General features: G+C 40.9%; 2 protein-coding genes across 7 annotated transcripts in view; one reads left to right on the forward strand and one right to left on the reverse strand.

Annotated features, from left to right (window-relative positions):
* Positions 1-6,045, reverse strand: part of HSF2BP (heat shock transcription factor 2 binding protein) — a 99,749-nt gene extending 93,704 nt beyond the window's left edge. For 4 of the 6 annotated variants that reach the window (XM_072343111.1, XM_072343120.1, XM_072343091.1 and 1 more), the window contains exons 1-2: positions 5,811-6,045; positions 3,029-3,179 (exon numbers count right to left, since the gene is read on the reverse strand). In XM_072343111.1, coding sequence (XP_072199212.1) covers positions 3,029-3,179; positions 5,811-5,918 — 259 coding nt within the window. In that variant the 5' untranslated portion in view covers positions 5,919-6,045. Of the gene's footprint in view, positions 1-3,028; positions 3,180-5,644; positions 5,739-5,810 lie in introns of those variants that run through there. The other 2 variants (XM_072343129.1, XM_072343102.1) reach the window with 2 other exon arrangements.
* On the forward strand, positions 6,044-25,208 carry RRP1B (ribosomal RNA processing 1B). The gene is made up of 16 exons (XM_072343068.1): positions 6,044-6,176; positions 8,241-8,323; positions 8,840-8,897; positions 9,811-9,896; positions 10,951-11,012; positions 12,439-12,568; positions 14,284-14,348; positions 14,870-15,033; positions 15,593-15,687; positions 16,378-16,475; positions 17,150-17,169; positions 17,563-17,688; positions 18,447-19,186; positions 21,078-21,224; positions 21,889-21,955; positions 22,974-25,208. Exons 1-16 carry the CDS (start codon positions 6,044-6,046, stop codon positions 23,162-23,164), a joined length of 2,265 nt encoding a protein of 754 aa, XP_072199169.1. The 3' UTR covers positions 23,165-25,208.
* Positions 25,209-25,422: the final 214 nt, after the last annotated feature.

The raw sequence follows: 25,422 nt of genomic DNA on the forward strand, positions 1-25,422 counted from the left end.
AAAAAAAAATACATTTAGTTTAGTAGCTCTACAGTATTTGGAAAATAAGTTCCTTTCTTTCTCTGTCCTAACTGACAAAATGTTATCATCTCCAGTGCATCCATGTTACTTTGAGCAGCAGGTATAAAATAAGACATTTTGAGCAGCTTTTCTAAGAAGGTGGGATGTATTTCCACTTGACCCTTGTGTGATTCTAAACCACCAACAGCAGGACGTTTCAACAGAGAGCATCCATGCAATGCAAATCCCACTCCTGGGATGTGCCCAGGTGCTAGGGCACTCTCTCCAAACATGCAATTCTTTTCAACCTACTACTCAAAGGAAAGAAATCAAAATGAACTGGGGGGGGGGGGGGTGGATTCATTGAGCTTCTGAGGAACTATCCAACTTGGTGATGGGAAATCTTTCTTTCCTTCACAAAGTCCAGTTCCACGTATCTTTGTGAACGTGAGTCTTAAGCTTTTGACAGAGTTCAAGAAGAGTCTGGATAATGCTTTCAGATATACTGTCTGATTTTTGGGTGACCCTTTGTGGAGCCAGGAGCTTGACTTGATGATCCTTACAAGTCCTTCCAACTCAGGATATGCTATGATTCTATAACATAAAGACATACTCAGTCTGAGAAGGGCATACTCTGCTTATCAATGGCAGACCAAGAACCTCTTCATCCTTGCCAGGAAGGCACACCCAGTGAGACCAACTCCCAGCGAAGATCTCTCTCACTGCAAGGAGACAAACTCTCCAGAGTGAAAAGAATCACCTCCATCCCTTGATGAGATGGATCCATCCTGAATACAGTACTGGCAGTGCCAGCAGGCATATGAAGATACTGCACACCTCGCTGCTAGACTTCATGGAGCCAAGACTGAGCCAGGAGAAAGGGAACAGCACTACTGACTGTATACAAACTACTACATGCTGTCTTTTGAAGGCTTCCAGATAAAAGGAGAAGTATTTACCTCTAAGGTATTGTGATGGCTTATGTCAAAGGAAACTAATATTAGGTCCATCCTATAAGGGAAAAAAGTATACCACCAGTGGGATATTCCCATAGCAAACAGGTATCCAACTGATCTAGCTATGCAGGTGATAAATACAATGATCTCAGAGCTTCCTGAAGCTATTCAAGGTGTCATCAGTCTCACAACTAAACAAACAAAAGGTGTCTAAAGTCTGTGGCTATAATCCAGATTATAAAGCAATTGATGTTTACACTACCTAGAAAACTGTAATAGTTGCTGAAAGCCTAGATGTACAGATAAGCCACAGGCCTCTGTGAGACTTGTATGGAAAAGCATTTCAAACAGCTGCCAGATGAGTCCCGTAAGCTTCTCACAGTAACACCCACAGACATTACTTAAAGACCAGAACCAGACAGCTCACTATTTTAAGACAGAGGACAGCCAACAGCTGCAATGGTGTCCCTATGACATCTTGTTTCTTGTGAGCAGCATGTTCCACAGCTTCATTCCATGCTTTCGTTGCTACAGAAGTGGGAGCAGAATGGAATAGTAAAAAATCACCACTTGACACGTCCAGCTGCAGAAGAAAACAGTAGTAAAAGTCTGAATAAGTAATCAAGCCACAGAATTAACTGGAAGAAAAGTCTCCTTTGTAGGGATGCACACAAGATAATTTAAAGATTGACTTCAGCGATTCCTCCGAAGTGCCTACAGAGTAAAGGCAAGCCAGCAAAACATTTGGAAGAAAGTTTTGAGATCAGTGTGTCAGCAACACAAACCTGCAGCTAGAATGCTCTGATAATGTCATCTTGATGCCTGGCACAAGGAGCATAAGAGAAATTTTGCAGCTGAGCACTGATAAAATTACGTAAAAGAAAGATGAGTTGAGAATGTTGAACGCTTAACCCAATGGGCAACAGTCCTTGATACCATGCAGTAGTATGCACCATTTCCAGATCTTACATCACTTCTTGTCATGGATGACATTTTAAGTGGCAGCAGGAGATGGTACAGTCAGCTTATCTCTATTGGTATTTGATGGCATGCAAGAAGACTTCCAAAGAGCAGATGATGATGGAGACTGCTGGAAATTCCACACAAATGCAATCTTTGGTATCAGAGAAAGGCCTATAAAGTCTGGAATGTAATTCTGAGAAGTAGTAACTTCTGGAGAACACAAATGTTTGAGTCATGATGTTTTCTAGGTATTCTAATGCACTTCAAGCAGGAAAGCAAATTAGAACCAAAGAACCAAATTAGAACCTTTTCATAGAACCATCCTATGAAAAGTGGTTCCATATCTATCTTAACCAACACAGACAGTGTTCTGGTGCAGTACTCATGAGTCCTGCTTGTCTTCCAGTACTTTGTGGCCAATATATTTATTTGAGGCTAGACCACAATCTCAGCCTCTACCATCTTGGTCAAAGTCTCAAAGAACGTCAGAAGACTATATATCAAGGTCTCATTCCAGAAGGCTACATGAGCCAAGAATTATGCAGATACTCACAGCAGGAGGCAGGGACTTCCTAGTAGATCTTCTTTCACTCGACTGCTTGGGTACTCATCAAGAGAAAGTCTCACAGAGAAGAAGTCAAGACCTGACTCAAACTCAAGGTAGAATGGCTGTTTTCAAAGCTCAACCTATTAAATTCAAAGCTATTGCCTATTCCTTCAAATTTAGCTTCTTAACCACAGGTTGTTGTTGTTTTTTCTTACCTGTTCTTTTGCTGATCACTTTAAGAGACATTTTGAAAAACAGAATACTTTCCCATTCCCACAAAGAGTTGCTTCTTTTCCCTGATACAGCTTCTCTGCCTGTCTGAACTGCATTATCCACAGCAAAACATTCTTAAAGAGAATATTTTGATTATTCATTAGCCTAATGATTTCTAATGTGGTTTCTAATTTTCTTCATTGCAAAAACATTAATTTACTGAAGCAGTCTAAACATCGCAGCTAAACCTGGAATGCCTCAAACTCTATAACCATTCATATGGGCAAAACAGCTTGCACTGAATAGCTTTGGCAGGAACTATCTCAGCTCACAACATAGCACCACTCACTTGATTCGACAGCATCCAGTTTCTGGAACGTCCACACAATATCACCTTCGAGTATCTTGGGTAAGAAGTCCCGCAATTGCATAACCTCTGTTGTCAGCCTTTCCAAATCCCTCCTTCTGACTTGAACAAAGTCCTCATTGGTTTCATCCTTCTGAAATGGAAAACAAAACAACCACCAACATAAAAACAATAAAAAATCCCCAGAAAAACAACACTGTGACTGCTTTGAAGTATTCTTCTGCTTGTGTCCTTTCTCTCAACAATACTGTTCTGTGCTACATCAATTCAGGAATTCATAACCTCATTTTAAGAGAACTACCGAGTAATAACGTAAAACGAGTCACTGGGACAGAAAGACTTTGAGTGTAATCTAATTTTCGCCACTCTGGCCTAAGGCAAATCATATTATCTCTTTACATCTGTTTTTATCATCTAAAACGTGTGCAGTGTTCCTCAGAAAGCTGTAAGAATTAACATCCTCACGTCTGAAAATGTGAACAGTTATACATTCACAAAAGTATTGTTTAGAAACTGTTGTGAAACATAATACTGTAACTCCATTTCTTAATTAACTCACCAATTTGCCAGATCCTCAGTCATCTAGAAAATTTGTTGTTTTTTTTTTCCCAGAACACTTTACCTTTTGTGAGAAGCGAAAGCTATTTGTAATCCAATCCCACATAAAAGTAATTCAATCCCGAGTCAACACAAAAAGAGAGGAGGTGGATGCCCCATCCCTAGAGATGCTCAAGGTTAGGCTGGACTAGACTCTGAGCAACCCAATGTAGCTGTAGGTGCCCCTGTTCATTGCAGGGAAGTTTTGCTAGATGACCTTTAAAGGGTCTCTTCTAACTAATATGATTCTATGAAATGCATTTACTAATTTCCTCCTGTGCCAAGATACTGCTATGAAATAACTTCAATTGCACAGTCCAAGAGAATGTGTATCGATTTTAAAACGATACCAACATTTTCTGTATAATAAACTACCCAACTCCAGCTTCTGGTGTGTTTTGGTATGCACACTGCTGCATCTTAAAGATGCTACATGCTAACACAGGAAAAGGTTCAGCTTCCTTTGTCTAAAACGTTAATGACCTAATACACTTTCACAATGCAAAAATGACATTTCCAAGCAGTTCAAATTTTAGGGAATGGCGCAGGTCTCAGAAATTGAGATCCTTGACATACTATATCACCTCCTTTCAGACAGATGAGTGTGCTAGAGAATACAAGAAACCACCGCCTCAAGGCACAGCCGTCTCCAGTCCGGCCATCCATGACAAACTCAGGTCATTATGGAATCACAGATTCCTTAAGGTTAGAAAAGACCACTATGATCACATTGTCCAACCATCAACCCATCAACACTATGCCCACTGACCATGTCCATCAGTGCCACAATTACCCTTTCCTTGAACACCTCCAGGGACGATGACTCTGCTACCTCCCTGGGCAGCCTGTGCCGCTGTCTCACCATTCCTTCTGAGAAGAAATTACTTCTAATCTCCAGCCTGAACCTCCCTGCCACTACTTGAAGCCATTCCCTCTCATCCTATCACTCTTATCTGGGAGAAGAAGCCAGACCCCCACCTTGCAACATATTGCTTTCAGGTGGTTGTAAAGCAATGAGGTCTCCCCTGAGCCTCTTCTTCTCCAGAGTGAACAATCCCAGCTCCCTCAGCTGCTCCTCATAAGACTTGTGCTCCAGACCCCCCTCTACTGCCCCTCTTTGAACACATTCCAGGGCCTCAATGTCTTTCCTGTAGTGTGGGGCCCCAAAACTGAACACATCACTCAAGGTGCAACCTCACCAGAGCTGAGTACAGGAGTATAATCACTTCCCTGCCTCTGCTCCTACACTATTTCTGATACAATTTAGGATGCTGTTGGCCTTCTTGGCCACCTGGGCACATTACTAGCTCATATTTAGCCAGCTGCCTATTAACATCCTCAGATCCTTTTCCTGAGAAGTCCTCTGGCCATTCTGCCCCAAGCTGCTGTATTGCCTGGGGTTGTTACAGAAATGTCTTATCAAAATCCCACTGATCCGAGCCCAGCTATCCAGCCTGTCCACACCTCTCTGTAGGCCCTAGGCAGATTGACACTCCCTCCCAGCTTGGTGTCATCTGTGAACTTACTGAGGATGCACTCGATCCAGACCATCATTAAAGATATTAAACAGGGCTGGTCCCAGCACTGACCTCTGAGAAACTCTGTTAGCAACCAGCCAAAAACTGGATTTAACTCCACTCGCCATCAATAAAGACATGGAGGAAGGTTCTTAAATTGCAGTTGCATTTAGGGAAATGGGAAACTTCATGGGAAAGTTAGCACAATCAAGACTCACCACACTACATAATTCACAGAAAAAAGAAGCAAAACAAAACTCATTTTAGTCTCAAAAGCACACAGCGAGCATATGCAGCAATAGGACTCCATAGAGAAGCACGAGGCGAATGCTTCCAGTCTGACAAGCAGGAAAGGCAGGAATACAGTTCAGTAAGTACAAAATTACAAAGCAAAGTGTAACACAGACACAAAACCCACGTTATTTGCTCCCAGTGACCAAACCCATGCAGAACCCACTAACGAGGTTAGAAACGTGGGGCGTACCTCTCTGTAAAACCACAGCCCCTCACGCTAACCTCCACACAAAACCCGCCATTTATTTCTTCCCTCGACACCTCCCTGCAATACAACATCCAGCCGCAACCAGAGGGAAGCACGGCCCTTCCCCGCAGCCCTCAGGCAGAGCCCGCCCTCCAACCGGGCTCTCTACCTGCGGTTCGCCCGTGTGCCCCGCGCAGCGCCGCATAGCGCCAAGCACCGCCCGGCGGCTGGGCGGGAAGGAGAAGGGAGGGCGGGAGGCGGGAAGAAGGGCTGCCATCCTCCGCCCTGACCGGCACTCCCCCCCGGTGAACACGTCAGAGAAATGCGACGGCGCTGTCGGTGACGTTACCAGCGTGCGCCCGAGTCGTCGGTGGGAACGGTGTGGTGCGGTGCTACCGGGCCATGGCTCCCGCCACAGCGCAGGCTCCTGAGGTCCAGTTCGCGCAGCGGCTGGCAGCGAACGAGAAGCGAATCCGAGACCGCGCCGTGAAGAAGCTGCGAGGCTACATCAGCCTCCGCACCCAGCTCCCGGGCGGTACGGGGCGGCCGGGCACGTGTGGGGAGGGCCTACGTTGGGGCTTCTCCGTGGGGATCTGGGCTGGATTCCTTCTTTCTTTTTTTTTCTTGTTTGAACTTTTACGCATCTACTTTGCAATACGTGAGAGTTGAACGGTGTGGTTTTATGCTGCGATGCTTACTGAGGCGGTGGTCCCAGCTCTCTCAACCTTTCCTCAGAAGGGTGTTGCTCCAGGCCCCTAACCATCACCAGGGCAAAGCAGGGGGTTTAGGGGCTAGAACATAACCAACCTCGACCTGCTGGCCACACTCTAACAAACCTCAGTGTACCCTATTGGCTTTCTTTCTGACACTTGCTATGAATAAATCAAGGAGATGCCTAGGGACTAGTAAGAGTAAGTGCACATGCTGCCCCTCCCAAGTACAGGTAGTTTTAGCTTTGGGTATTTCCTATGCTGGATTTAGCATCTTTACATTCATATTTCTTAGATCTCTATAGTCAGTCTCACCACAAAGTGCAGATTCCTCCCAGTTTGTGGAAACAGCCTGTCAGGTGAACGGGAATGCCCTTACTGGGAAATGAAGTTGCATGTTCAATTAATGCCTTAAAATAGCATCATAGTATCGTGCGAGTTGGAAGGGACCTTAGAGATCAATATTAAAATATTAGGAAAGCACTATAGGGAAGTGGTCGGTTTGAATAAGAACCTTTTGCATATAAATATCAACTCACCATGAAATGCAGATGAGGAGGAAAGCAAAGTGACTGGTTTTCAGTGCTCATAGATTTACTTGCTCTCGAGTATAAGTTCAAGCTAGTAATATGAAAACAAAAGTTAGCTGATCTGGACTTGGAAAAAAGCATTATGTTAAGGAAGAGATTTCATTTGTTTTCCGAATTATCTCTGAGGAAGCAGGCATATATCTGTACAGTGCTTTGTTGGAGATGAGATTCACGCATCAGGTAAGTCATCTAGAGACCTTCACCCAAACAATAAAGAACTTGCCAGCTTTTAAATGAGGTTCTGAAGTTCTTGCTGACTTTATTTCAGTCACATGGCCAATAGGTAGGCAAGACACAGGCCATGGGCTGTTCTGTATGATCTATGCTAGGGATATCAGCCATGCAAGGGAATCTTTCTGAAGGGCTAGAGCCTCACTTTACTTTAGATAAGTTAAATTCCGGAGAAAACGTAGAACTGCTGAATCTCTGAAGTCACCACATGTGTGTGGGTGAACTTAGATGAGCACATTATATTTCAGAAGTGATGCTTTTTGTTTTTCTTATCAGTCCATTCTTAAAATCTCTTTCTTGTGTATGGCAAAAGAAGGTAATGAACAGGATACAGGCACTACAAAGCAATAGCAGGTAATAAAGAAGAAAAATTGACTCACCTCTTCTAGCAACCAGTAACACCTTGAAAGAAATGTGATCTCTATCCAGAGAGATGCTGCTCACAGTCAGATGTGAGTGGGTGGGTCCAGGCTCTGGCCCTTCTCTCACTCAGGTGCATTGCTTGCACCTGAGCTCCCTAGGTTATTCAACCATTGGTTCAGACTGTGACTTGGTAGTTTCACTGCACCTGGTAAGAGAAGAACATGCTATGCTGAACTGGTAATGGAAGGGTTACATTTTTTTCTATGTTTTAGTGTCTTGCATAAAGACATTGGTTAAAAAACAAACAACAGCAAAAACAAAAAAGCACAAGTTAGCTATGCTCAAGGTTTTGTACTCTACACCTGTTTCACAATTAGGTTTGATGCCCCTATCTCAGACTCAATGCTAGCAATATGCCAGAGGGAACGATACTTAGCTGGCAGATTTACCTTAGCGTTCATCTCTGTTATTTCTTTGAAGTCTTTGTTACTTTGGCACATCATAAAATATTAAAGGCACGAAGTCATTGAACTATCCCAAGTGGCTTTCCAGTTAGTCTACTTATTGTAGGATTCAGTATTTGCCCATAAGAATATGACAAAGAGAAATAAAAAATGGAAAATAGAGGAAAGTGGGGAAGAAGGAGAACATTTTGGTGGAAGTGTGGGATGATTCTCTTTCATTCACACTTATTCTGTACCATAGGTGGCTTCAGCCAGGAAGAACTGCTAAAGATATGGAAGGGACTGTTCTATTGTATGTGGATGCAGGATAAACCACTGCTACAGGTATAGTACCTGTTTTATGTTTGTCTGAGTGGGTCTCTTCTAAAACGTACTGTGAAAATGTGCTACTTTAGAACAGTGAAAATAACTTTAGTAAGTCTTGTTCAGTTTTCTGTCTTGCCCTGACAGTGGCACATTCAGTAGTGTTGACTATCTTGGTGATCCTCACTGCATGAACCTGTGGTGTTTGCAATAACCCTTTCAAAAGCAGATATAGCTGTTTACCTTTCAGGTTAAATATATATTGTTATGAAGTGCATTGATTTGATGGAGCTACAGCAGTAAGAATGGATTGCCCTTACCTGCAACTTCGATATTCGTACAGACTTTGGTTTGCTGAGTTTGAAAGTTTCATACTTCCTGTTCTTTGGTAGTATGAGGAGTTTGGTGGTATTTCCTCTGTTTTTGAGGGTTTTTGAGGGATGTTTCTTCATATTTCTGGCTGTTTTCTGGTTGAATGTGTAGTGAGGAGACCAAGCTCTGAAATACCCTATACTAACTGTGCTTATTTACTTTTAGGAGGAACTCGGAAATAACATTTCACAACTTATCCATGTGATTCAGAATACAGAGGCTCGTAAGTACTATTTAAGTATCTTCTCAAGGTGCTTTAATGTTTGGTGGTTCTGAGCCCACTTTCACAGTCCTGGAGTAGAGACAGATATGGATCATAGCTTTGTTTTTTCCTTTGCTGGCTTACCAGCTGGTATGTGTGGTTGCGTTTAGGAAAGTATCTGACCCTGGATCAGATGCAGTTTATTTCTGGTTGTTGCAGGGGAAGGGTTGTCCCTCCAGTGTGAGAAAGGTGACATTTTTGCAGGGTGGACAGTAGGAGAAAACTTAATCCCTTACCTTGCTGTTCTCTGTACTTCCTACTCAAACCCAACCTTGTTTCATGAGCTGTTAAGCACATAATATACAAAATCCACTTGAAACGCAGTGCTTGGTCAGTGCCTAAACTAGCATGAGTAGAAATGAGTGCTCAAACCTGTGCATATGTACCTGAAAATGTGTGCCTCCGGTGGCGCAGCGGTAGAATTCCCATTTGCAACACCAGGGGGCCCGGGTTCAAATCCCCCCCTGTGGAGCAGGGGGTAGAAGTGCCGCTCTGCTACACAGAGGGCTCGAATCCCGGGAGTTGGACTCGATGATCTCTAAGGTCCCTTCCAACTCGCACAATACTATGATACTATGATGATACTATGAAAATTTATAGGTACAAAGCTCAGCCTCAGTAACTTTGTTATTTCAACTGTCACTGTAATTGCACTTGTCTTTAAAAGTAGCAGTGTGCCATTGCTTGCCTTGTTTAGTGGATGTGTACCTATCTAAAGCCTATCTTCCCACAGATCTACCTCAGTCACTGGGCTGATCCCTAGGGAAATGCAGTCTTCCCTCACCTTGAAGTGATTTCTTGAGCTTTTTAGGTTAACAGAAGAAACCTGTGTGCCAGACAAGCAGTTACGAATCGGTTTTTTATTCTTTTGCAGAACACTTGTTCATTCAAACATTCTGGCAGACTATGAGCCGCGAATGGAATGGAATAGACAACCTACGTCTGGATAAGTACTATATGGTAATGTTAACTATATTGTAGCTCTTTTTTTTTTATATGTAGAAGATGGTGGTGTGCTGGAAGGCAGCATCCAGCATATGCATTACCTATGATTTAAGAGAAGGCTAGTGACTATTTTCGTTATTCATTGCAAAACATACTTCTTTTAAAGGCTTTTGCCCACTATCACAAATTTAAAGTCATTACAGTTTATGCCATGCTGAGAGTTGTCTTTTTTTGTTTGCCTTCATATCACAGTGATTTTTCTCATAGATTACACTGAGAGAACTTCCTAGGAAGAAAGCTGATTTCATACATAAGTGCTCTTGCTGCATATTAATACTGTCTCAGCAGACACTGCATCAAGATCAATGATTTAGAGTGAGCTGTTGAAAGACTTTTTTATGACTCCATTTAACAAACCAGTTGTCACTAGAATGCCAACTTCCCAGTACTAAGGTATCCACCGTAGTACATTCAGCTATCAGAATTCTTTCTGTAGGAAACACTGTATTAAAACGGATAGTAAAATCACTGAAAGAACACTCTTAACAGATCTGCCTTTGCAAAGAACAAAGCTAATCTTTTCAAATGAAGTAATTGCAGGCACATTTGTTGCTGTTGTTTGTTTCTCAGTGTTAGAAGAAAGAAGGTGCTTCAGCATCTGTTTCAGGTTAATGTATTTGTTTTACACATGGCTATCTCTTAGGGAAAGGTTCCAGTCAATTAAATGGTTATTGTTATAATGTTTTCAGTGTTGCCTTCAGCTTGTTCAAGTCATTGGGGTTTTTAGATCTGCCAGCACATAATGAAGAAATCAGGGTGATGGAGCTGGAGAAAGCTGTACAGTAGAGGCACTCAGTGATTTTACTGGGCTTGAGATGTGAAAATACTTTGTCATTTGAACCTCACTGCACATTGTTTAACATGATAGACAAGTCAATCAAAATGGTCGGGGGAGGAAGCTTTCCATCTTGTGCTATGGAGAGCTTTACTAAGAACTCTATTCCTGTTACAGTTGTCTTTACTCTTATCCATTTTCATGAACACCTGTAACAGATTTTGTACTTTGCAGCTAATCCGTATGATTTTGAGGCAATCCTTTGAAGTGCTGAAAAGAAATGACTGGGATGAAAGGTAAGCAGATCTCTGAATGTAATTGCGTTGTAGGGAAGGTACCCACTTTATTTCTGTAAAATATGCTTTCATTTAATAGATCCTTTCTCTCTGCAGATAGCACCGCCATGAAGCCTCAGCTCTAAGACTTATTTGATTTCTGTATCAGTTAAAGTATGTAGTTTAGAAAGGAGTCTCGATACATGAGACTTTCAAAGATATAATGCAGTTTGCCGGATCTTATTTATCTAGCCAGGAGAAGTAGCAGTGAATGGAATCTTCCATGGAGAGATTAGACTGAGTTGGCATCACAAAAAACACAGAAAATGAACTTATGTATTATAATTTGTTTCTTATTGGTTGTGGCTTTTATTATTATTATTATTAATTTATTTATTCAATTTAATCACGGTGACTTGTCTTTTTATAAGACAGATCTGGAAGCTGTCCTTGTTGTATGCAACAGGATGCCAGTTTACAGTCAGGATTTTGTTTATGTTTCTCCCATATGCCATAAAATGAAACTGGTTGCAGTTATACTGTTCTATTTAGAGTCCTTCTGCCACTTGTAAGCCTGTTCTGCATTTAAGCTGTTGGCAGTATTTGAAGTCTTGATTTAAAGTGATAGCCTAGTATTATGTTTATCCTTTATCTCTCTTACCTTCTGGCGCGTGGATGCATACAGGCATAATTTCACAGAAATAGAAAATGGGAATGTAAAGAAAATAGGAACGCGTTTATATATGTCAGCCTCTCTATTTTATCTTAGTTTTGTATTTGATAAATGCCCACTGGTCGCTATTTTGCTCTAAGGGATGGTAAATAGTATGCTTTAATGAAGAACACTGACCCTGAGGGTGTTCAAGGAGTGACTGGATATTATGTTGAGGGACATGGGTCTAGTGGGAGCTATTGGTAATAGATGAATGGTTGGACTGGATGATCTTTTAGGTCTTGTCCAACCTTGGTGATTCTATGATTCTAAGATAAAGTCTGAACAGTGGAAATGAGTTTGAGAGGGATCAGTGTTAAATGTAATTATTGGATGTACACCAAAATGAAAGAGATCTTATAAAATGAGGAGTGGGAGATGTCACTCATCAAGGATGACAGCTGGGTCTACAGGAACACCTTGTTCAAAACATCCATCATTCATATAGCATAATAAAGTTCAGTCCATATTCAAGTGAATTTTAAAACTGTGCTGAGCAGATTGTGTGATGTGACAAAATTCTGTAGGCTGCAAGAAGTTCCAGTCATATGTGGATTGTTTTTAATTGTTTTTCTAAGATGTGAAAACCCTTCATAGAATTTGTTTCTTGTGTTGAGCCACCTTGAGAACTGGTAAAACTGTGGATGACTGGAGTCTCTTTTTAAAGCAAACAGAACCTGAACAATTGACTATTAACGTCTTGCTCTTTTTTTTCCTCTCTTTCTTTCCTTGTAGCCAAAGAGAACTGCTACTACAGCTCCTAATGAAAGAAGTCATGGACTCAGACAGCAATACTCCCAGAGGAATAAAGTTCCATTTCATTGATATCTATCTGCAAGAATTGGCTAAAGTTGGTGCAAAGGAGGTTAGAAAATACATTGTATTCCTGGTTAATGTCAATATAGCACGGAGAACCTTAAAAGGAATAGGATTTTTTTTTTTACATTATATATGTTTAACAGTTTTAAATGTAACATAGCAACATTGAATGATCATGAAGAAGGTGACTTATTACAATTTATGCCTTTACTTTCTTTGTGTTTTAGTGTAGAAAGCGACAATGTAGTGATTTCTTTTAGGTCCTTGAGTACTGGCACATACACAACTCCCAGTTTAGGTTGGAAATAGCAGTGGAAGAGTTATCCCATTCTGAATTGTTTGTTTCTCTAAAAGGACTTAAATTGTTTTTCCCTGCAAGAGCAAAGTTCCCAATCCTTGTTTTTGCAGAAATGGGCCGCAGCCCGCTCTTGGCTGTTTCTGTAATGCACCTATATAGAGGAAGAAAGCCAGCTGTCAAAGTTACGTGTTGTTTTTTTATTGTTAGCTTTGGACCTGTGCAGTGAGCAAGTTACCCTTTACATTTAGTTGCTCATTTTGATGCCATATGTCTGTCTTTGCTGTGGATTGCCGTCTCTTTCAGTGCTGCAGTTTTGCAGTAACTAAAAGGCTGTTGCTGCACCTGTTGCTGTTGAACTTCTTCCAAACTGTATTTTTCCTGTTACTCCACTAGGGTGAGCTGCCTGCTGCCCCATGCTTAGTTTTAGGTTTGTGCGCGTTTTCCTCCTTGTGTCTTTCATCTGATCCTTAGCATAGCAATGGAGGAGACAGCAGCTTTCCGTTGGTATTCTTTGCAGTCATCATTGCATATAGTCTTGCCTGCCACTTTTATTGTTCTAGATTGTAGAGTGTGAGAGACCGGTCTGCACTTGGAGTCTATATGATATCTGTAGCTCCATGGTGACAGCCCCACGAATAGTCATCAAGGGGATTTAGTCTTGAAGACTTCTTGAAGTTACAGATGGTAAATTGAGTTTAGGAAAGTGGTACTTCAGTAGTACTGTACTTCAGTAATACTTTAATAGTACTGTAACTGACTGGTTTAGTCTGGGCTGGCAGGTTAAAAGAAACCCAGATCTTATCCATGTCACAGTCCTTGAATGTACACCAAGCTACCTAAGTTTTCTCCATCACATTCCATTTCTGAGATGTGAAGCCTCGCTCATTATATTTTTGTCCTCAGTAAGTTAAAGTTTGTTAACATTTTTAGAATGCTTCCAAAGAATATTTGTAAGTTAGTGATAGCAACGGTAACAAAAAGTCATTGGACATTCCTGTCAGTTGGAACTAGAGGGTATGCTGAAAGACTCTGGCACAACTTCTTAAAAGTGATCCCGTCTGCATGGGAAATTGGTAATCACAGCCTGAACCTCTGATTAATCAGCTGAGGCAAGTGTCGGGTCAGCTGTGGGAGCACAGGTGAGAGTAATTTAGCTGTGCTCACGGAAGAGGTGGAACTCGACTTCACCTCCTCTAAGACCTCATTTAAGGGCTGACCCCCACTGAGGCAGCATCTCTTGGAGATCGCTCCTCAGTGAAGACTGCTCCAGCTTCCTTAGTCAAGGCATCAACACTGGTGAGTTTTCTTTTGCATATAACCTTTGTATATTTACCATCATCTTCATTAACATCTTTATATTAGCCACCCTTACACATCACTCACAAACACAAACCAGATACTCAAAGAATTTGAATGCACGTATGTTTACTGTGCTAACTGCTTTTTCCTTTCTAATCATACAGCTCACAGCAGACCAGAATCTCAAGTTCATCGAACCCTTCTGCAATTTTGTTGCCAAATCTAAGGAGTAAGTTTAATGAAAGAATAAATATTTCTTAAGAATTAAGACATTCTGCATTGCCTCGCCATGTCTTGAATATACAAGAAAAGCCATGGCGTAACTTCAAAGTGTAAAGAAAGAAGGGTATTTTACTTTGTGCATAATCACTTGAGGATAACTTTTGTTTATAAAATTTATAAGTGATCTTTATAGATTTATAAAAAAACACATCAACCTCTGTTGGTTGGTTTTGTTTTTAACGCATAGATCAGGTGAGTAAGGTTGGACTGTTTGAGCAATGTAATGTAAAGCAGCATGTAAACACTGAAATTTGGGAGGGGAACGTTAGCAAAACACCTCCTAGGCGTGATTATTTGGTTGTTAAGGACTGCTTTTTAGAAATTAATAGGGTGACTTTTCCCATCTGTAGAGCTGGTTGCTCTTTCTCTTTGTTTCTTATTACTCGTTTTCCTTGTGTCCCCCAAATTTCCACAGGAGAAAGCATGCTTCTGCTCCTCAACTCTCATTCCTGCTCTCTTTTAATACAGTCATTCTGTGATGCACGCTGTAGCCAAAGGTATCTTTGAGATCATTCTGGATCAGTCCCCGTATGCCATTGAAGACCTAATGAAAGAACTGGAAGGCTGCAGTGATGAGGAAGATGTGTCTGAAGATGATGAACAGGGAAATAAAGAGATGCTTAAAACCAAAGGTGAGGACAAAGTTAGGAATGTCCTTAGTAATAGTAAGATATAAAAATTCTGTTTCTTAAAAATACATTTCTGCCCTGGAGCACTCAGACACGCTTTCAGGGTGATGTGAAAGCAGTTGTCTTCTTTCTCGTTTCCCTTTGGATGTGCTAAGTAAAGCAATTCCACAAGAATATGTCACAGAAATGGGTGATTTCTATAAGACCAGACTATAGCAGCTTATTACAATAGTGCTAGGTAATCCAGTCTGGCCTTTGGATCTTGGGTACTCGGAACTTTTTAAAAGACAATGTGCTTTTGGCATTCTGTGGAAGCTACATGGGGGAAAAAAGAAAGAGAGAGAGCAGTCAGCTTTTTGATTCATGTAGGTTTGGGTTCTCAGATAATGCCATCGTTGTGTATTGCATAATGGTGACCTAAGGCAGTTAAAGCGGGACAGGCTTACAAGGTGATGTGAAGAAAATTGCTGCTGGTCTTCTGCTATATGAGAGTAGAGCTTGGTGTCTGTTTTTACAAACTAAACATTAATATTCAATGTTTTAATTTTATTTTTAATGACAGCAAACAGACGTTTGTCAGAAAAATCAGCACAGAGTGCTGAAAAAACAGAGGATACAAATGAAAATGCTGATGATGACATCGGGCCTGTTCTTCAGGTTTGTGGCTTGCTCTCTTCGTTAGCAGTACCCCCTCTGCATTTTCTTTTCTGCTGTTTTATTTCAACATGTACAGAAATACAGAGTGTGAATCAGATAAACATGTTATAACATTTTAATCTTCTTCCCCGATTCCTTCTTTTCCCTCTACTGTACCTTCTTTCTTTTGCTCATACTTTCCTATTTCAGAAGTTCAGAAATGTGTGGTAAAAGCCAAATCATTGTGAATAGTCAAGAAGTCACCATAAGTTTTTATTGACACTAAGAGCAAAAGTAAGAGAGTAGCATGTTACCATTTGTTTTCTAGGTCTGCATCCAATGCAGCGTGGTGTTTTTTTAAGGATGCACCAATCGTGCACATTCAGGCAGATATTCTTCACCCATCTGTAGCTTTCAAGCAAGAAATGGCTTACTTTAAATCTAGTCCTTAACTTAAATTTTGGGGAGTTCTGAGGTTGGTTGGCTTTTCTCATCAATAGGCATTAAGGTTAGAAATGTTTCAGGAAATGATGCTGAGTTCAAACACCTGTAACAGTGAGTAGAAATGTGTGAAGAGGGCGTACGTTCCAACGGGAAATTATTTGGGGTTTAAAGGGTGTGTCTGGTTCTTGAATTGTTCTGTTAGTCTCATTGGGTTATCTTGCATGACATGTTCACTAAGAAAAGCCATATTGTGCTTTCCTCCAACAGTTTGATTATAAGGCTGTTGCTGACAAACTCTTTGAATTGGGAAGCAAGAAAAATACACCTTCCCATAACAGGAAGTGTCTGTACAGGCTGGTCAAAAGGTGAGTTTTGCTGAAATACACCTTGTATGTGCTATCTTGTCCTAAATTCTTTACTTTCTCCTCACCTTCTTGTTCTGGTGACAGTGTCACAAAGGAAGGTTTACCTGGCAAGTGCCCAAAGCCTGTGCTGTTGTTCCTCATTGGTAGCCATGATATGTCTGCACTGGGTGGCTGTGTCTTGCAGAATGTCACATTTCGTTATATGTGACACAAATTACTATTACAGGAGTGTATAGCTCCTCTTTTCTCAGGACTTTTTCAGGATGAGGGGAAATGGCCTCAAGTTGCTCCAGGGCAAGTTTAGGTTGGATATTAGGAAGAACTTCTTAAAAAGGGTAGCCAGGTTGAATTGCCATCCCTGGATGTGTTGAAGAGCCATTTGGATGTGGTACTCAGGGATATGATTTAGTGGAGGGTTTTTAGAGTTAGGGTACTGGTTAGGCTGTGGTTGGACTTGATGATCTTCAAGGTCTTTTCCAACCTGGGTAATTCTATGATTCTATGACTTTCCATTTTGGTCTGGAGTAAGCATTTTGTAGCTTCATTTGTAAAATCATTTCTATTTCAACAGAGCTATAATGAGTACAGTGACACTATGCTATTTGCGTTGCAATTGGTACTGAATGAGTAACGATGATTTGTTTTTCCTTCTCTCCCTTCCTCCTTACCTACAGGTTCCAGAATTTAGCAGAAGGTAAGGATTGAGAAAGACTTTCTTTCCATTAGACAATCTATAATGATCCCCATGAAATGTGTATTGCAAACTTTTGTTTTGTTTTTTTTTAAGATGCTTTTCAAGGATACTCCAGTGTTGTGGGTTTTTTTCCTTTAACTTCCCTAAGACTAATTGCATGCTCTTGGTGAGGTCACCAAACACCCTTTGCAATATCAACAAACCCTGTCCTTTGTCCTTAAATGAAAGATTGTTATTTTTACTTAATCAAATAGGAATCATTGGTAGGATTTTGCTTTGAGTTGAATGGGTAACAGTGAGTTGATCTCCTTTCTGTGGGTGTTATGCTGTATATGAACAGCACCATAGAAAATAATGGTACTTTTCAGATACCTTATCCTTTCCCCTCAACAGGAATCTTCCCCCAAGATCTCCCTGAAGATGTTTCTACTGATGAAGATGACGATATGTTCAGCAGACGAAGGCGAAAGAAAAAAGTTGTCAAACCTTCAGAGAAAAACAGTTTGGAAAAAGTAAAAGGTAAGACAAGATCAACCTTTCTAAGAGAGACGATCTATGATCACTTGTCCAATAATGCAAAGTATCAGATACTGCAATTCTGAAGAAGGCATAAACTGTTGTTGAGAACGCACTGATTTGTGTTGCAGTGAAGGTTAAAAGTGAAATTAAGGTCTGTTTGATAGTGATGGGAACTTTGTTTGTCTTTTTTGAGGTAAAGATCGCCTCAGTTTTGATCAGAACCAGAACTGAAAGCAGTTGTTTGCATCACTCCACTGAGTAGTTCACTTACTGTAGAAAAACAGAAACATGTCAGTGTTTCTGGAAAAGGATATCAGAATATAGGAATTTGGCGGAGCTTCTGGGTAGGTGAAGAAAGCTTCTAAGAAGCAGAAACAAATCTATAGCAGCATGTCTAATACTGACATGGCCTGAGCTGAATCATACCAAAAATATCTCGCTAAAGTACTGAACCCCTGAGTTGCCCTTCTTCTGGGATTAATAGGTAGATAATAACTCTTTCTAACGTTGTTTCTATACAGAATATTCTTCCCGCGTGGAATAGCTTAGAAGTCAGCTGTGACAAGGCAAGATCAGCAAAATATTAATTAGGCTAGGAGCTCAGGGAATGTGATGTCCTGATCAGTTGTAGCAGTAAAACAAGAAAATATTACGTCTATTAGGAGAAAATAAATGAATAAAAGAACTAATCAGAACTCATTTGCTGTATGTACCTTTTTGTTTCACGTTTGTGTTGTATGGCATTCCTTTTGGAGTAGGCTCGGAAAAGGATGAACAAGAGACATCAAGTGCAAAGGAGACATCAGTTCCACAGAAGAGGAGGAAAAAAAGAAAGATAAGGAAGAGCCCACATGTTGATTCTGGAACAACTGATGGAAATTCTGAGGAGGGAATAGCTGGAACATCTGGATCTGTTACATTTAACACAGGAAAGATGCCAGAAAATAATAAGATAAAGAAGAAAAAGAAATTGCTACTTAGTGAGACAAATGAGATCAGAAATGCAGTAAGTGACAGCAGAGAGAAGCACAGTGTCTCTGCACAGAGTGGTCAGAGTGACACAGAACAGAGTAAAAAGATTCAGTCAGAGAAAATGAATCCAAAAGTGCAGAATGCTCTTGGAAAGCTGGAGTGTCAAAATGGTCCAGCTAATGCCAAAAAAGCAGAGGATGTCAACCCATCTGTCGCACCGTTAATTTCCAAGGCTGGGAAAAAGAAACAAAAAGCAGGATCTGCCTTGGTCAATGGGGAGAACTTTTTGCAGCAGACAGACTTGAAATCCAACAAGGAGAGCCCACTGCCAAGAGCTGTGGACTCTGAATCTGAACCTTCCAGAAAGGTCAAATTGAAGAAGACAAAGCTGGTTGCTTTGGAAGGGATCAAGGTCTCCAACCAGAAAGCAGCAACATTGAAAAAGAAGAGGAAAGTTAAAGAAGTGCTAAATTCTGTTGAAGCCAATGGAATTCTGGAGACTGCATGCAAAAAAAGCAGAAAGGAGGTATGTAGATCTATTTCTCATTTTTTTTCTCCCTTCCTTTTGCCTCATCACAAACTTCCAGGGCTACTTTTTACATCTGGCCTGTACAGTTACCAAAAGGACCGGTTTCCCAAAAATCCTCTCACCCCTGCTACATTCTTACACCTTCTTATAGTATAATATTAGAGCCTTAAGCATTTATGGGTTCAAGTGTACTATTGGAAGTCTTGCTGACATTCCGACTTCAAAGGATAGAAAATTCATAAGCCATAAATTAAATTTGGTATACAAAACTCAGTCTTCCTCTGATTAACAAGTGCACGTTAGTAGCCTGTTAGCTCATTTCTGTTTGACTTAAATATCTAATTAGAAAACAGTATCTGATCAGTTAAGTAGTGCCGATTCATACACGGTACAGTCACTCAGGAATTTCACGTCTGTAGATCACTATAAAGTGCAGATGAGTCTATCAGTAGTTCACAGCCATTTGATGCCCACAGACATGTTGAGAAGCTCTGAAGCAGTGCGTTTCGTGAACATAAAAATTACAGATCCTGAATTGCCTTGGATTGAAAGGGATAGCTTTCATAGAATCATAGAATGGCTCAGGTTGGAATAGACCTTAGAGATCACGTGATCATCAAGGTTGGAAAAGAGCACTGAGATCATCTAGTCCAACTATTCACCAACTGCCAATATTGCCTTCTAAACCATGTCCCTAAGTACTACATCTACCCTTAAACACGTACAGGGATGGTGAATCCACCACTGCCCTGGGCAGTCTTTGTCGGTGATTCACAACTCTCAGGGAAAGGAATGTTTCCTAATTACCAACATGAATCTCCCCTGGGGCAACTTTGAGGCCTTTCCCTCTTGTCCTGTCACTGTTACTTGGAAGAAGAGGCTGATCCCCACCTTGCCACAACCTCCATTCAGGTGGTTGTAGAGAGCAATGAGGTCTCCCATGAGCCTCCTCTTCTCCAGACAATCCCAGCTCATTTAGCCGCTCCCCATCAGACTTGTGCTCCAGACTTCTCACAGCTCTGTTGCCCATCTCTGAACGCACTCCAAGGCCTCAATGTCATTCTTGTAGTGAGGGGCCCAGAACTGAACACAGTGTTCAAGATGCAGCCTCACCAGAGCTGAGTACAGAGGGATGTACTTCTGTGCTCCTGCTGGCTGTATTATTTTTTTATATAAGCCAGGATGCCATTGACTTTCTCTGCCACCTGGGTGCACAACTGGCTCATGTTATGCCAAGAATCAACCAGCATCCCCAGATCTGTTTCCTGAGAACAGCCTTCTAGCCATTCTGCCCCAAACCTGTAGCACTGCAGGGGGGTTGTAGTGACTAAAGTGCAGGACCCGACACCTGTGCATGTTGAACTTCATCCCATTCACCTCAATCCATCTTATTCCAATGCCTCTGGCATGGACAGGTTTCCAAGTGGCAACACTCACGGTGAAACTGAGGGGAGGGCAGCAGACTAGTAGCAAATTATTGCTGGATTTCTCAAGTGTACACAGACACCATATCTGACTTTTTGTTGCGTCTCTGTGTCAGCCTAAAAGCTGAGTTTGTTTATTAGCTACATATCTGATCCTCTTAGAGGTACTGTGGAAGAGTTGAATTGGTTGTAAGGTAAAAGTTTCACGGGTCCTTTTTCTTTGCCATGCAGTGAGCTTTGTGTTCCAGCACACAAGCTGCTTAGGGTTGTGTTTTCAGTCACGATAACTCTAAGGTTAATTACTAAGAGCTAATCAGGATGATTGGCTCGTGTGAGTACCAGACATCTCTCTCTGAGCTTTGGCAACATTTACAGAACCGTGCTCTGTGCTCTGGTCATTTTATGAGGTATTGATTAGCTACAACTCTTCTGTACTGAGGATTTTTTCCCTTCTGTCTCTGTAGGAAAGCAGCCCTGCTCTGTCACCACTGAAGAAAAAGAAAGCAAAACAAGGGAGTGATTTCGTAAAGTTTGAAAAATCAACTGTACCAAAGGCATTACTCTTCAGGAAGGCCAGAAGTACCATCTCCTCCACCAGAGCCTCCATTCCGGTAATGTGATTTCACCAATGGCAGCTAAATCTTGCCACCAGTCTCTTCCTGAAACCAAGCACGTACCCTCACTCATGCTATCTTTTCCAGTCTGTGTTCATCTCCTAATGCAGGCAGGTAAAACTGGAAATGCTGTGTCATTTCCCTGCAGACAGATTTACACTTAGTTCCAGAATTTCAGAAAATGAGTTGTAGGCTTTTTCAAAAGTCTCTTCTTTATTCTCCACTGATTTCAAAAATACCCTGTTGAAAGGATGCTGTTCTGAACCTGCTCATTTCACAATAAAACAAAAACCTTAACCAATTTTCAGTCCTGTTAAGTGATTCTGAGCCTCCATTTCTTCCCACTTGCAGAGGCTGGTAGCAGTACCAGGCTTCAGAAGACTGCCCGCTGTTTAACTCACAAATACTTTCTTGTTCGTTGCCGAGTTATGTCATGATCTTTGAATGTGTCATTTACTCAACAAAAGGAATATGTTTGCTTTTGGCTAGAAAACCAGTGCTGTCTTAGCAGAGTTCATTATATTAATTCTAGATCATCGGAGGACTTCTAAACGAAGTGAGGGAATTAGGCTGCTTTGCATCAGTTTTGGTGGGATGTGGGTGAAAGGACTCACATTATTGCCTCAGAAGTCTTATATTCTGTCTTTATTTTGCTTCACAGTTGAATAAACTGCAATCACCCAGCTCCAAAAAAGTCACCTTTGGTTTGAATAAAAACACAACTGCTGGTGAGTCTGATATACCTGTGTGACACTCACATGTCACCAAAGAAGGGGGAGGCTGTACACGTTTGCACTCCAGTGTTCCTTTCTCTCAAACAGGATTAGTCTGATCTCTTTTTGTCTCAGTATTTGTTAACAGTTCACTGACTAGTTTATAAACCATCTTCAAATCCCTAACCAGAGGAGAAGGTGAAGCAGAGGATGTTCAGCTCAGCGGCTAGACTTGTGTGGTTCCGTGGTGCTGCACTGTTGACTTGCAGATGGAACCTAACAGATTAAGAAGAGTGTGGGTAGTGACAATCTCTCCTTCCTTAGCCTCCTGTTATACAGGATGCCTTTCAAGCACATACATTTCATATTCTTTGTTGCTGGTTCTGTTTCTCAGGATAAAGGTTTTGGTGTTCTGATGAGCTCAGGCTGTATTACGGCAAAATTTCACTTTTATTTTGGCTGCCTCTAATGCATTATAGTAATTAATAGGTGAATACCAATCCCTCTTTGCATCCCACCTGTAAGAAGACAGTGTTAAAACTTCTGTGCCATGGAGCAAGGCATTTACTTGACTTGAGTATATTCACTTAACTACTTGTGTTACTTTGAGGTATACTATAGGCCTAGTTCAAATGGTGGGATTTGATGTGTGCATTTATGTTAATGTAGCAGCTGCACAAAGAGAACAGAAATACGTATCTACTAGCAGAAGTGATAACCAGGAGTCTATGGAAATATATGCTGATTAACTGTGAGAACAGAGACACTGGATTGTGGGATACATAAACACTTTGTTTCTGAGGGGTTGGCTAATTCTCTGGTAGCCTGTGGAACTGCAGGGAATGAATTGTTCACAGCCTTTCTGTGGGTTGCAATAAACCCCACTGTCAAAGAAACGCAGTTAAGAAATGCATTTCACCACCATCTCTGATAGGCTTAAGGATCTAAGGCAGATTTCCAGGGCTGAACAATTCCATAGTTAATTAATGAGTCCAATAATTGTATTTCTTTTAATTCATTTGTTTTTCAACAGAATTTAAAAAGACTGACAAAAGTATCTTGGTGAGCCCAGAAGGACCCTCTCGTGTGGCTTTCAATCCTGCACAGAAACCCCGTCATGGAGTGCTGAAGTCTCCTGCAGGTACCCCAGACAGAGAGCCTAAACTGAAGAAACCACTTACCGCACAAGCTAAGAAGAAAACTACTGCTAGGGGATTCTTTTAAACCAATAGGCCTACTTTTGTACAGGACATTTTGCTAAAATATAACATTCTCTGGAGGTATTTTGAACTTCTTTATTTTTTTAAGTTAATATGAATTGTATATACCAGATTCTGGTTGTGACCTGAGACATCACTATTTTAACAGCGCTTCAGCTGTGTCTTGAAATATTTGTTTTGCCTATTAACTGAAAAGAAATAAAATCCAATCTCTACTCAGGTATACTCTACAAAAATATGGTCACCGTCCACATAATTCCCAATAGCCTTTTACATTTAATTAAGGAATGGTGAGGGTTGCATTGTTCTGGGATGGTTTTTTTTGAGCCAGTTTAAGAAACCTTGCACTTCATGCTGTTAAACTCTTTTTGACAGGTCAGGGCTTGAAAGGAGAAAGACAACATAAATTTTAACTCCATTAGTTATTTGTCTATTTTGAAATCTTACCCTATCACTGGCATCTTGTTTCTTCTTCTGCAAATAACAATTACCTCATGTTTCTGCTTAACACGAGCTGGACTTGGGTAGCTTTACCCAACTAAGAAAGATTTTCCAGCAATTATATTTGTGTGGCTGCTCAACTGATGACTGATACAATAAATCTTCATAGTGGGTTTTTTGCTGAGTTGAGAACTCTCACTGCATTACTTTTGGTAACACAAGTGCCAAAGCTGACTTACGCTTGCCATATGGTAAGCTGGCCTTTACTGTAATTCACGTGAGAGAAATCTTTGATAATTCCAGCTGGTCTCCCCACCTCTCCAGCTCCAGTGCTGACTTTCCCGGAGGTATTACAGGTCGCCTAGATTTCTTCTTCAGCAGCTGGTATCACCACATTTTACCAGAACAGATCTCATTCAGTGAATGAACCACTGGTTGTAGTAAAGCTAGATCAGCGTCGTGCATCTTTGGTTAGGATATGCCTCTTTCAAGTCTTCGGTGCCTCCCAACACAGGGTAAAACTTGATAGTCCAAACAGTTTTGCTTTGGCTTTGATGTAGAACCAGAAGATTTCTTTCTGTAATATTTCCTTGTGTTGCTTATGGATTTATTACTATTTTTTAACTAATGTGCAGATTTTTTTTGTATGGAATACTGTGTCCTTCTTTGAGAGACTGTTATCGTATTCCAAGGGGGAATTATGAGGAAAGGGAGAACAATTAAAAATTGTTCTTTTAATATCTTTTTAATATGATTGAAAGACATCAAATCTTTCAATTGAAAGTTTTGCTTTCAGGCCTCTGCAGCAGATCTTTACATAGGAGTTCAGCTTCAAAATACAACCTGGTGTCAGAGCTTCATGAAACTTCCCACGGTTTCTTTCCAGGATCCCCTAGGTTAGAGGAAGTAGGGCTACTTCAATACCTTGCACGATGAGAACTAGTAAATGCTTTGCTAATTCAGTGAGCAGAGTTAAATTTTGTGGCATAATACATGTGCATTGCTGAATACTACTTTTTACCAGTCTTTGGTGCTGACTGTCCTCTGCCAGAGTAGTTCCTGTATGCAACTGGATTGAAACCAGACTTTTGCAGCTAACCATGACAGTTCTTTCACTAACTTTGTGGTATCACCATCAGGATGTTAGAAAGTCTTTTTGCTCCTGTCTTTTCTCAATTAAAACGAAGAACCGAATTTCTTTGCTTTCTTCCCGTTTGTTTTTTCCCCTTCTTCTTCTTTCCTCAGTAAAGAACTCTGGCGAATCCATCTGAGAAAACTGATAGCATTTCCTGTTTGAACAACTGTTGTTAACCTGTTTTTTAACATCTCATCCTATATATTAGCATAATGCATCTTCTGACAAGACAGTAACTATGTTGTATGTTTATCTTGTGCTGTGTTTGAGAAGTCTTTTGTGGGATATGCATAAATGCATTTGTATGTGCATGGTTGTCAATGCCATATGTTGAAGATGCCATATTCCTCCAAGGATATAAATGCTAACAGTCAGCAGGTGGATCTGGTGCGCTTAGAAAAGTCAAGCATTGGGATGCACTGGGGTTTCATGTTGGTTTTATTTATTACATATAACCTATTATGGAAATATATTTAAAGGGTTGTCTGGATCTTTTTCAATAGGCATTGGATCCTTTGCGCTGCAAGCATTCTGTTGCTGACACCACTAAATGTATCAGACAACACTGGCAGTCAGGTTTTTTTATCTACAATTTTAATGATGTGATTGTGTTGCGATTCGTGCATGTAGTGTCTTGTGCTATGTCAGGTATGAAAAGTTTTATCAATATGCATTTGCAATGCGTA

This window comes from Excalfactoria chinensis, chromosome 1 (assembly GCF_039878825.1).
Source record: "Excalfactoria chinensis isolate bCotChi1 chromosome 1, bCotChi1.hap2, whole genome shotgun sequence".
NCBI lineage: Eukaryota > Metazoa > Chordata > Aves > Galliformes > Phasianidae > Excalfactoria > Excalfactoria chinensis.